Source organism: Herpailurus yagouaroundi, unplaced genomic scaffold, assembly GCF_014898765.1.
Source record: "Herpailurus yagouaroundi ecotype Mexico unplaced genomic scaffold, PumYag 67440, whole genome shotgun sequence".
NCBI lineage: Eukaryota > Metazoa > Chordata > Mammalia > Carnivora > Felidae > Herpailurus > Herpailurus yagouaroundi.
The window spans coordinates 746,568-759,803 of NW_024420251.1; the positions used below are offsets into that span (position 1 = coordinate 746,568).

At 46.1% G+C, this 13,236-nt stretch overlaps 1 protein-coding gene across 1 annotated transcript; it reads right to left on the reverse strand.

Annotated features, from left to right (window-relative positions):
* Window positions 1-6,858: 6,858 nt before the first annotated feature.
* GPR50 (G protein-coupled receptor 50) lies at window positions 6,859-12,128 on the reverse strand. Its single transcript, XM_040467359.1, has 2 exons — window positions 11,850-12,128; window positions 6,859-8,995 (listed from the first exon to the last, which is right to left on the reverse strand). The coding sequence occupies exons 1-2, from the start codon at window positions 12,034-12,036 to the stop codon at window positions 7,317-7,319; spliced, it is 1,866 nt and encodes a 621-aa protein (XP_040323293.1). The 5' UTR covers window positions 12,037-12,128; the 3' UTR covers window positions 6,859-7,316.
* Between the last annotated feature and the right edge of the window lie 1,108 nt (window positions 12,129-13,236).

Consider the following 13,236-nt stretch of genomic DNA (forward strand, 5'->3'; position numbering starts at 1 on the left):
CTTTGTGTGGATTTTAATAGGTTGTGTCTTTCAAGGAATTGGTCCATTTCACCTAGCTATCAAATTTATAGGCATAGAAGTGTTCATAGTATCACTTTATTAACCTGTTCATGCCCACGGGATCAGTAGTGATGACTAATCTTTCATTTCCAATATTAACAATTTGTGTCTTCTATTTCGTGGTTAGCTTGGCTAGAGGTTGATCAATTTCATTGACCCTTTCAAAGAACCAGCTTTTAGTTTTATTGATTTTATCTATCAATTTTCAATGTCATTGATTTCTACTCTCATCTTTACTGTTTCTTTTTTTCTGTTTTTTTTAGGCTCATATTACTTTTCTATCTCTAGTTTCCCATATCCAGAAACATGAATTTTTATGCCAATGTTCATAGAAGTATTACTCACAATAGGCAAAAGGTGAGGGGCGCCTCAGTCGGTTGAGGATCCCGGCTTCGCCTCACGGTTTGTGAGTCCGAGCCCCGCATCGGGCTCTGTGCGGACAGCTCAGGGCCTGGAGCCTGCTTCAGATTCTGTGTCTCCCCCTCTCTCTGCTCCTCCACTACTCATGCTCTCTCTCTCTCTCTCTCTCTCTGTCAAAAATTAATAAACATTAAAGAAATTTAATTAAAAAAACAATAGGCAAATGGTAGAAACAATCCAAATTTTCATTGACAGATAAATAAACAATATGTGGTGTATACATACAAAAGAATATTATTCAGCGTTACAAATAAACGAAGTTCTGATACATGCTACAACATGAACGCACCTTGAAAACTATGGTAAATGAAGGACATCAAACACCAAAGGCCGCATATTGTATAATTCCATTTATATGAAATGTCCAGAATGGATAAATTCATAGACACACAAAAGAGTAGATTAGTGGTTGTTGTGAGGCCTCAGGGAGGTAATAGGGACTGACTACAATGGTACAGAGTTTCTTTTCAAGTGAAGAAAATATTCAAGAATCTGATTATGGTGATGGTGGCACACCTATGTGAATCCACTAAAAAAATACTGCATTGAATACTTTAAAATGATAGAATTTATTGAATACTTTAAAATGATGAATTATATCTCAATAAAATATATATATGTACTATGTAAAACAATAAAATATGTGTCTTTTCATATACTTATTTTGGTTTTGTTAACAAAATTGCATATCATTTTATGATCTGCTTTTTCAGCATAATATGGATTGGAAGTATTCCACTTCATTAAATCTTTCTTTGAAAAAATTTTAAAAGAACTGCTGATACAACCAACAACATGGATGCCTCTCAAAAGCATAAAGTTTACCAAAATTATCCAGATACAAAGTCGTACATATAGTGTTACTCCTTTTAAAGAAATTTTAAAATGGACAAAACTGATTTGTGATAATAGAGGTTAGACTAGTGGTTAACTTTGGAGGAGGTATTGATTAAGTATGGGGCATGAATGAGCCTTTTGGGATAATAGAAGTGTTCTGTATATATATATGGAAGACAGTGATATAAAAAAGTGCATATGAGTGAAAATGCATTTAACTATCCACTTAATAACTTAATATGTGTGCATATCATTGTATGTAATCTATAGTTTAATTAAAATTTAAAAACCGCAGTGTGGCATTGGTGCAAGGCTAGACAAATAGACTGATGAAACAGACTAAATACTCCAGAAAGAGATAGATATATAAATGATAGATAGATAACTTTTATTTTTATGTGATTAACTATTTTACAACAAAGTGTCTACTGCAGTTCATTGGACAAAGGTTGATCTTTTCACAAAATGGTAGTAAAATGGAAATATGAACCATGACTATATTAAAAAAAATGAACCTGACCCATACTTCACACCAAACACAAAATATTAACTCAAGATGAAGCATATACTTAAATGTTAAAGGCAAAACAATAATGTTTCTAAAAGAAAAGCTAGGAGAATATTCATTATATTAATCAGAAATTTCTTAAACACAAAGCATAGTCATAAAAGAAAAAACTGATTAAATTGGACTTCATAATATTAAGGTCTTTTGCTTTTGAAAATACAATTAAGAGAGAGAGAAAAGGCAAACCACAGACTGAGAGAAGCTATTCATGAAATATGTATATATATATATCCAGACTATAAATATATATGTATATATATATACATATATATATATATATATCCAGACTACTACATACGTACGTATATCCAGAATATATAAAGAACTTCTACTGCCAATAAGAGGACAGAAACCTCAAATTTAAAACAATCAAAATATTTGTTCAGACCTTTCTGTAAAGAAGATATCCAAATGTTCAATGATCATGTGAAAGATGGTCAACATTAATTGTTAAAGAAATACAAATTGAAAATACAATGAAATAGCACTAGACCTAGAATAGCTAAGATTAAATGGCTGAAATTACTGAATGTTGGTGAGAATGCAGAACACCTCAAGCTTACATAGTACTGATGCCAATATAAATTAGGTCAACCACTTTTGCTTAACTGACTGAGCCACCCAGGTGCTCTAGGTCAACCACTTTGGAAAAATATTTGGCACTACCTGCTAAAACTAGACACACGTATACTCATGACTCGGCAATTCCAATCCTAGGTGTATTTTCAAGAGCAATGAATCCATATGTGTACCAATAAGGCATGTACAACAATGTTCATAGCAACTTTCTTCATAACAGCCCCAAACCAAAAAATAGCCCAAATGTCCATCTATAGTAGAATGGATTGAAAAAAACATGTTATATTTAATATAATGGAATCACACACAGCAATAAAAAAGAATGTACTACTTCTACCCAAAGGAATGTATAAATATCACAGACAAAATGACAAGTGAAAGAACACAGATACAAAGAGTACCTTCTAGGAGCACCTGGTTGACTCAGTAGAGCATATGATTCTTGATCTTACACTTGTAAGTTCAAGCCCCACACTGGGCATGGAGCCTACTTAAAAACAAACAAACAAACAAACAAAACAAAACAAAATAAAAAGAGTACATTCTCTATGCTTCCATGTAAATGAAGTTGAAGATGCAGCAAAAATAATCTAGTACCTTCTAAGTGCCAGAAATGTTTTCTGTCTTGATTTCTTTTTTTTTTTTTAATTTTTTTTTCAACGTTTATTTATTTTTGGGACAGAGAGAGACAGAGCATGAACGGGCGAGGGGCAGAGAGAGACGGAGACACAGAATCGGAAGCAGGCTCCAGGCTCTGAGCCATCAGCCCAGAGCCCGACGCGGGGCTCGAACTCACGGACCGCGAGATCGTGACCTGGCTGAAGTCGGACGCTTAACCGACTGCGCCACCCAGGCGCCCCTTTCTGTCTTGATTTCTATAGTGGCTACACAGGTGTAAACATACATAAAGATTCATTGAGCTCTACACTGAAGATTTGTGCACTTGACTGTATGTAAAATATCTCAATATAAAATAAAATTGAGATGTACAACAATGTTTATAGAAGCATTTTTCATAGTAACCCCAAATTGGAAACAACCCAAAAGTCCATCAACAGTCTATCAACAGAATCAATAAATAAATTGTGGTATATTCATCCTGTAGAGTACTACATTAAAATGAAAAAAAAAAACCTGATACACACAAAAACATGAGTGAATCTCAAAGACATAATATTGAGCAAAAGAAGAGACACTAATATACCATTTATCAATTCTATTCCTGGATGCATATTCCAAAGAATTGAAAGCAGTAAATCAAATACTTGGAAATCAATGTTCATAGCAGCAGTATTCATGACAGCCAAAAAATGGAAACAATCCACCAATGGATGAATGGACTAACAAGATGTGATTTATCCATACCACAGAATATTATTCAGCCATAAAAAGAATGCAGTACTGACACCTGCCACAACATGAATGAACCTCAAAGACATTATGCCCAGTGAAAGAAGCCAGTCAAAAAGGGACAAATATTGTGTGATTTCACTTACATGAGGTTCCTAGAATAGACAAATTCGTAGAGATAGAGAATAGAATAGAGGCTACCAGGGGCTGGGCAGGGGAGAATGAAGAGTTATTATTTAATGGCTACAGAGTTTGGGAAGAAATTGCTGGAAATGAGTAGTGGTGATGGTTGCACAATGCTGTGAATGCACTTAATGCCCCTGAATTGTAAACTTAAAATTGTTAAGTGGTAAATTTTATGTTATGTATATTTTATCACAATTTGAAAAAAAGAAATTGGATATAATAGAATACATATTGTATACTTCTACTTCTATGAAGTTCTAGAACAGACAAAATTAATGCATGGAAAGAGAGATCAGGATAGTGATTGCTTTTGGATGAAGTATTGACTAGAAGAAGGTAAAAGAGAGCCTTCCAAAAGAGTATCTACACCTTGCTCAGAGTGGTAGTTACATGGATGTATACAGACATAAAAATTTGTCAAGCTGTCACTTTACAGCATATACATTATATTTCCATTTAAAAGGGGGAAAAAAGAGTAGAAGCTGGGGAAACTGTCACTTAAAAGTTGCTTGCGTTTTTTAATCCCTTGACTATGGAGACTTATGCTCACTTGGAAGTAGATTCTCTCTTTGGGGAAATTAGCAAAACTGGCCCTTCTGATCTCACTGGTGTAAAACTAGAAACCCAGCATTGTCCTGGGGAGAGCTACAAAGCACCTTAAAACTGACCACAGAGATTCAGGGTCCTGTCTTGGTCACGCATAGTGGGTGCAATAAATCAGAGATGTGTTTATGAGGCTTCTTGACTTTGGGGAGTGGAGAGGAACAGTACAAAGGAAGGAGGGGCTGAGAGAAATGTCTCTTGGCTATGTGCTTGAACTGCAGCTTGGGGCCGGCCCCCCCCCGTGAGGGAGGCAGGCAGGGGATCAGAATGGCTAAAGTGACACTTTGTGAGACTATGGGCACAAGCAGTGTTGCTTCAGGCACTTGAGAGCAGAGTGTGGAACAAAGTTGGTAAAAGTATGGATATTTGTTGTCTCCCCTGCCATCTTCTCTCAGAAGCCCACATGCCTTGAGCCCCAGGAGAATAGTAGTTCAAAGCATTGGCACCCAGCACCCTTGGTCTGAACACTACTGTATCTCACCAAAGCAAAGCTCCTTGGGTGGTGGCAGAGAGAGAGACAATGGAAAACATGGCAGGGGGTACTGGGTGTAGACCAGTTTGTGAGTACATGAGGAAATATCCTTTTTGTGTGTTCCGGAATATTTGGCAGAAATTTTGCACAGGGAATCAGCCTAAAGTCCAGCAGTCATTCTGGTAGGGCTCAAACCACTGTAAATTGGGCGTGAAAAGTTAAGATTACCTCAGTTTATACTCACAGTCTGAACCTGGACAGAGCAACTACATGTGTATATCTCTGTGTCTATGTATATGTGCATGTTTAAGTGTACATATTTTCTTAACAAAACTGATATCCCACTGTATATCATTTTGAATCCATTTTTATTTTTACAGAGCACTTTATTTTGGGCATTTCTTTGTCATTAGATATTCCCTTGGGACTGTGTTCCCGAGGTCAGGGAGCCTTGCCCAGTGGCTGGGGTCTTGCCACCTATCTTCCAGCTGGAAAGGAAAACATCTGCTTTCCTGCCTTCCACTTCTGTGCCTCCCCCCAACTGGCTCATGAGCTCTGTTACTTGGTCCCAGCAGCCTCTCACAGTTGTGACATTATTGGGGTCGCACTTCATGCCTTCCATGGGGGTAAAAAAGAGATCTGTTTTCAGAAGCCATGACAGGCAAGGTCCAGAAGTCTAAGAGTAGACAGGTCAGGTCATCCATCGTCACCACACGCCAAACCCAGGGAGCCCTTCTCTACCCCCACCCCACCCCACCCCAAGCCTGCCAGTTTGCTGAGTCAAGAAACTGAGCTTTCTATAGCAAGCTCATAGAAAGGATGGAACCTACGCCCAAGTCTTCTGATTCCCCAAGGTCAGTGCTTTTCCACCCACCTCTTAACCCTCCTCACAAGAAAGTTGGGAGGAAGAAGTGAATTTACCCACAAATCACACAGCAAAGCCACAAAAACACTTTTATTTAATTGCTACCACAAATACAGAATCAAATTAAGGCAGTATAATACATTTCCCCTTATCTTTACAAGCTTTTATACAGTAATCTTTGCTTTCTGTGTCAGTTTGAATCAATAGTAGAAATGTTTATTAAACAACTTTTTCTTGAATGCTAGAGAAAAATCATTCCCTGGGCTATCAGGTGTGCTAATACAAGACGCGTACAACTTAACGTTGTGGATCACAGAACGTCAGCCAAAGGCTGAGAGGCTGAGGGACAAGGCAGGAGACAAAGGCTCTGGAGACCAGCTATTACCTTGAGTTCCCTTCTGGATGAAAAAGAAAAATGTAAAAACATTATGCAAATACATCAGGCAGTCTAAAAAAAATCTGAGGTAAAGAGTAGTTGTCAATTAGAATATTAAATACATGACTGTAATTGGTCCTAGCAACCATAAATTTGGATTTCAGAAGAAGTAACTAGTTTATGAATGGATTTGTTTCTCTGGAACTAAATGAAAGAAAATTCTGGAAGGTTTAAAAAGGTTAAGTGACTGCAAACAAGGTGACTATAAAAATCAGCACCAATGTTTGAGTTTTCATAAAAGAGAAATAATTTGGTTTGGCCACATCTTTCCTTTTGCCATTTGAACTCATAGGCATAAAAATTTATTTTATTAAGAGCTTATCAAATTGTGTTCTTCAGATATGGGTCATACCTTGTTGCTGAAACTCAGAAAAGAAACTGTTTCAAGTACTTGCACTTTATCGAAACTGCCTTTCTGACTGCCATTTTAAAAAGTACAATATAGAGTTACACACTTAAAAACATAAAGCTTTGTGGTCACATTTACTTACAGAAGCACTCCTCCCCTTCCCCCCCCCCCCCACTGGCGGGGGAATGAGAGAATAAAGCAGGAACTGAGAGGAGGAAATGAAGAGAGGGGAGAAAAGGGGATACGAGGGTGAGAAAAAAATCAACTCTAAAATTTTAAGGATCACTGTTGGCTCAAGGTCAACTATAGAACGAAAAGGAGGCTCAGAAGAACAGATGTGAAACTTGGGGGAGGTTTTGTCTCTAAAATAGCAAGCGCACACATGCGCGCGCGCACACACACATACACTTTTTCAAAGTATGTTCTGTAAAGAAGGAGTATGCCTACAAGGTGGATGTAGCTTACACCACGTCTGTGAGGGCATGTCTATGTGTGTCTGTGTGTAGGTGCAGTAAGTTATCTCACTTTGAATTACATATTCTAAACAAACTTGAAAGTGGACTGCTTCCTGGCCACCCTTAAGAGCATTATTCACACAGCCATTTCATCAGAATCAGCTTCAACATCAATGATCACAATCTTATGATAATCACTGGTGGTAGTGGTGATCACAGTGGGGTCAGGACCGTGGGAGGCAGTGGCAAGTTCCAGTGGGCTGGCAGCAGGCTCAGGGGACCCACTGTCAGGGCTGTAGACAGGCTCAAGGAGATCAGTGACATCACACTCAAAGTGGCCGGCGGCAGTGGTCTCAGGGTGACAGGACACAGTGAGCTCAGGGTGGCTGGCAGCGGCAGGCCCCGGGTGGCCAGCAATTGCTGGCTCAGGGTGGCTGGTGGCAGCAGGCTCAGGATTATCAGCAACAGTGGGCTCAGGGTGGGTGGTGGCAGGCTTGATGTAGCCAGTCGTGGTTTTAGGGTATTTGGTGGCAGCGCTGAAGGCAGACTTGGAGTGGCTGCCAGTAGGAATGTGGTGGCCAGTGACAGGCTTAGGGTGATTGGAGGCAGGCTTGAAATGGACAGAGTCAGCCTTGAAATGGACAGAGGCAGGTTTGAAATGGACAGAGTCAGCCTTGAAATGGACAGAGGCAGGCTTAGGATATACAGTGGCAGACTTGGGGTGACCAGACGCAGATTTGGAGTGGCCAGAAGCAGGCTTGGAGTGGCTAAAGACAGACTTATGGTGGCCAGAGGCAGATTTGCGGTAGGCAGAGGCAGCCCGGGAGTGGCCAGAAGCTGGTTTGGTGTGGCCAGAGGCAGGCTCAGGTTGGCCAGCTGCAGCATCACCAGGTAGTGGAACATTCCGGACATTCATTGGCATTTCCTCCACAGCAGGACAGGCATGGGCACGATCTTGTTCATGGGCTTGGTCACGAGCCCGGGCGCGGGCACGGGCCAGGGCCCGGGCCTCCCGAGTCTCACGAACATCAGTGATGAGGCCAGAGAGGAACAGGATAGGGTGCCGCATAGCATGGAAAATGGTCCAGTATTCTCTTCGGAAATTCTCATTGAGGAGCCCGTAGATCACAGCATTGAGGCAGCTATTGAAGTAGGCTATGAAGTAGGCTGCAAGATAAAGCCAGTTGGGGATCTTGCCTGCCATTTCCTTCGGACTGACAGCCACCAAGACAGTGAGCACGTTGATAGGACACCAGCACACTGCAAAGAGGAGGAAGATCACAAACATGGTTAGAAAATTGCGAACCTCAGCAAGCTGGTTATCGGGATTCTGCCCAGCTGGGTCACGGGCTGCTAGCACTTTGGTCCAGATCCTCACGTAGCAGAATCCCACTATGAGCAGAGGGAGGACAAAGTGGATGCAGACGATGGTCACAGCAAAGACAGGGTTGTTGAGATAGTTGAAGATACAGGTGTAAGTGCGAGGATCATACTCGATGGTGCCAATGTACATGTTGGGCAGGACTGCCAGGATGGTCATGACCCAGGTGATGACCAGGTAAATGCAGGTATTGCGCACGCTGAAGATCCGCTCATATTGGAGGCTGTGGCAGATGTAGCAGTAACGATTGATGGCAATTGCCATGATGTTGAAGATAGAGCCGACCACACTCAGCCCTGTGATGAATCCAACCATCTGACACTGGAACTGGCTCAGATCCCAGCCCCCAACGGCCATGGCATGCAGCATCAGAGGATAGGGGTAGATGGCCACCAGCATATCGGCCACGGAGAGGCTAACGACGAAGATGTTGCCTGAAAAACATATGAGGGGGAAGGAAAAGGGGGAAAGCAAGGGAAAATAAATGGTTAAGTTTAAACTGGAGGGAAAGGCCGGCTGAAGAGGTGACAATTTAGAATTCTAGAATTCTTTTTAAAAAACACTCCTGTGTTTTTGTGTTTATTTGCAAGCATGCCCCAGATTATTGTGATGTACAACCGAGTTTGGGAGACCTGTCCTTTGAGCGCCTTTTTCCTTTCAAACAATATCATCTCTGCTTCAGGGAGGAAAAAATAAACGAACTTATGTCAGAAAGCAGTAAGCACAGAAGCCCTTTGTGGAACCTTTCATACACACGGGCATGCTGCCACCTTTTTAGACAAAAACAGAATGCAAACTTTTTCCTTAAATGGGGATAGGGAGGGAAGGGAGAAGGGCATAGAGGCCAGGTAGAAGCTGTGGGTAGGAAGTAGGCTGGAGGTGTGGGGGGAAGGGAAGAGGCTGGAGGAGTGTCAGGAACCCTCACCCCCGCCCGCCCCCCCCCCCGCCGAAAAAATGAGTGAGCCCTCTGCTTTTTCTAGCCTAGTGTTGTTTTTAAAACGCAAACCTGTCTAAGAGAACAGTCTGAGAAACGGCATTAAAGGCCGTCGTCTCCTTAAGAAAACGAGATCAGACAATAATGACTAAGCCCGGTAAATACTTACCATTTCCAAGGTAGCCTAAGAGTGAAAACTGAGGGGAGGGAGGGAGACCCTGTAAAATTTAGTCTGAGACCAAAAACTGTGAGTAGGGAGAAAAACAATCAGGAAAATCCCGGCAAGGATTAGCCGAAGTGCCTGCTTCCTTGAGATCTAGCGCAGAGCCGCGAACCCGCTTATTCAACGCCCTGTGTAAAGAGTTCCCGCCCCTGCCCTGAATTTCACTAGAGCTTTGCAGCTAAGCAGGCAAGTGAAGAGGGAGGTCGGGCCCCAGTCCTGTTTTGTACGGCAGCGATAGGAACGTTTTTGTAAAACCTGTCCAAAAAAAAAAGGACGAAGAAGCCTACTGCAGGCGCTGAGCTGTCTCCCTCCTCCCCTCCTCTCTCTCTGAAACACCTCAATGCTAATTAGCGTTGGTTTGGCAAAATACTGCACTTCATCTTGGACTAGGAGAAAATGAGCACTTTTTAAAAGGGCAAAGGAACGTTTCCTTCTGCCCTCCTGCCAGCGCTGAGGTTCTTTCTAGGGTTTTCCCTTAAAGAAATGAATTGGGGAAAGTGGAAAAGGCAGAGGAAAAAGCCTTAAAAACAAAAACACAATAAGAACCTTTATTTGAATTATAGAAAGAAAGAAAGAAAGAAAGAAAGAAAGAAAGAAAGAAGAAGGAAAAAGAAAGGGCAGAAGAAGAAAAGTAAGAAAAAAAATGGGCTTCGCAGGTGGTCCCTGGGGGCTCTCTGGTTCCTTGGGACCGCACTACTGGGGCGAGGGTGAGGTCCAAGCGTGCAGCCTCGCGTCTCCAGCGGACCAAAGTGAAATCAGACACACGCACCAGAGCGTAAAAGAAAACTTTTAATGACTGTGTGTCCGTCAGTGCATTTTGAAACTCATCCTCTCAAAGTAATCCTCCAAAAACGGGCTGCTTCCTCTTCCTCGCGCCCCGCCCGCCGGGTCCTATGGGTATGCGACTCTCTCATCCCGCCCTCTCTCCCGGTTCAGCCGCCTGGCCCCCCACAGGCGGAGATCCCGGCAGCAGAGACCCCGGGCGCCGCCCCCTCCCTCCTGGGACCCGCGCGAGGCGTCCGGGCCCCTTTGCCCCTCCCCTCCCGTCCTCCGCCCTCCCCCGCCCAACCTGCAAAAGGGGGCTCACCGCTTGGCAGAGTCCGCCCCGCCCCCGCCCCCCGCAACGGTGGCCGCGCCCTGCAGCCTCCCGCGCCGCCCGTAGCCTAGCTCGCAGCCGGCCCCTCTCCTGGGCACCGGCTCCCGGCTCGCCGCCAAACCCCATCCCGGCTCCCGGCGCTTCGCAGTCTCCCTGCGCCTCTGGCCGCCTCCTCCGAGCTCTCCCGCGGCCCTCCCGCCATCCTCGCCCTGTTCTCCCTTCTATGCCCCCCACCCGAGATGCCCAGCTCCGGGACCTCTCCACCAGCCCTCCCTGAGACCCCCCAGCACCTCGCTTACGGACTTCGCGATCTCCGCTGCCGCTGCCGTCGCTGTCACCGCCAGCTGCCCCCAGACCTCCGCTCTGCTCTCTCCGCCCTGCGCCCTGGGACGGGCGGACGGAGCTCGGCCCCGGAGGACTCAGACCACCCTGCTCCACACTCAGACGCGAGGGTCTGCGCTCCGCTGCCCGGGAGGCGCCTGGGTGCCGCCCTGGAGCCCCAGAGCCGCGGCAGCTGGGGCTCGGCCGGCCCAGGGCGCCGCCGCTGCGCTGCGCTCCTGTAAGCGCAGCCACAGCCACCGCGGCCGCCGCAAACTTAACTTTCCCGGAGCGGGTCGCAACCTTGCAGCTCTCTCCGCAGCAATTCGGCCCGCGCTATCTCCGCGCCACCACCTCGGTGGCCTCTGGCTCGGCGTGCTGTCCCCAGACGGTGGCCGCACTCTCTGCTGGGGTGCCGGCTCCCTCTGCATCACGTCTCCGACGGGGCAGGGCTGAGCGGTCTGCCGCGCACCGCGGGACCCGGGCTTTGCCCTTGGACGCCAAAAGCTTATTTCCCCGAGCTCCCTCAGCCTTCAGAAGGTCTCAATTTATGGGGCCCCGGCAGAACATCACCACCCAGTTTCTCAGGGAATTTGAGGGTAGGGACGTTCAATGTGAGGGCACTGTCCGAAAGGTCCCTATTTTAGGCGCCCGAACCAATGACCTAGTGTTTGCAAGTAGCTGCACGCTAGGTAGGAAGAAGTAAGGGTGGCTTACCAGAATTTCGAAGCTTCTTATTCTTCGTCACAGCTAAGATGACCATGGAGTTGCCGATCAGGTCTACGACGATAGTGATAACCATTGCGCAGAACATAAAGATGATTAGAGCCGGTGGGTAGTCTGGCTGTGGCAGCTTACAGCCGATGCAGCCGTACGGGGTGGGGACTGCCAGGGTAGGCCCCATATTGCTGCCGGAGACAGTTTGGCTCTCCCAGCCAGTCAGGACAGCGAACACCCGCTCTGTCACCAGGAGCTTCCAGAAAGCTGCCTCCCCTCCGAGGATCAGAGAGCGAATGACAGCAACCCGCCCCTCTCCGATGAGCTTTTAAAGCCTCAAGAGGTGGCTAGCCCCACCCCAAATCCCTCCCCCCGACCAATCAGAGCTCCTCAAACACCCCCGCTTTGATCTCCAACTCATCTTGGACAAATCCACAACGAGGTGTCGTCTTGCTTCCGACTGCCTTGTTTGTGCTTCCCCTCTAGCCGCCCCCACCATCCCCTAGGTACTTTGCCTCGTGACGAGCTCAGAATCCACCTCCCTGCTCCCCAGCCACTGCGCTTCCGTTTCTAGCAAGTTCTTCTCCCTTCCCTTGCAACGCAAACACTTAGCAAAGCGATGTAAAATGCAGAGCAGGGTCACGGGGGTCTCTCTTGGGGTTTGGTTCCAACCCAAGCCAGTCTGTAGCCTCCAGTAGAGTGTGAGATAGCGCCAGTGGCCCTTGAACCCTAGCTATATCTCCTTGAAAGGTTCATCCCACCTCAGAGTGCTTTTACCCATTCAGAGCCTTTTGCACCTCATGGGGAGCAGGGGGCAGCTGCCCAGAGCTTCCACTCCCAGTCTGGGTACCCAGTGTCCAGGGAACTTATCTCTGCTAGAGGCTAGTTGGCTCCCTTAACGGCAGCAAGCGACTGAACAGTCGATCAGGGACTTACGCTCTCCTTAAGGAGATGTCCCCTGCGCCGGGCTCTGGGAGCAGGGAGTGGGGCAAGCGAGAGCAGGGGCTGGTCCCCTTCCCCGCTGCTAGGCACCGTGACTACGGGAGCTCACAGGCTCCTTTGGGAAAAAGTAAAGCGGCGAAACAGTTCCGGCTCTTGTCCCCTCTTGAGGTGCTCCGCACGCTCTACGGGGTGGCGCGGGGCTCTCGGGCAGGCTCGGGGAGCTGCGCTACAGCGGCGGGACGGTCGCGGAGGTGCCGGGCATCACAGCCAAGAAGACGGCGGCAGACCAGCACCTCCGCCCCAGGCATATACCTTTGGTCGGTGCTTCTCCCTTGCCACCCTTTGCCAGGGGTCCCATTTCGCTCTCATTCAGTCGGACCGCCCCCATCCCTGTAAATCTCTGCCCGGAGGCGTCACGGTTCCCTGTGGAGCGCCCAGGCACGCG

What these genes read in the sequence shown, in the direction of transcription:
- GPR50 (XM_040467359.1), bottom strand. Translation starts at nt 12,036, where the DNA reads ATGGGGCCTACCCTGGCAGTCCCCACCCCGTACGGCTGCATCGGCTGT. An exon ending in TAAGAAGCTTCGAAATTCTG is followed by an intron (nt 8,996 to 11,849) that starts GTAAGCCACCCT and finishes TATGTTTTTCAG; the next exon opens with GCAACATCTTCGTCGTTAGC.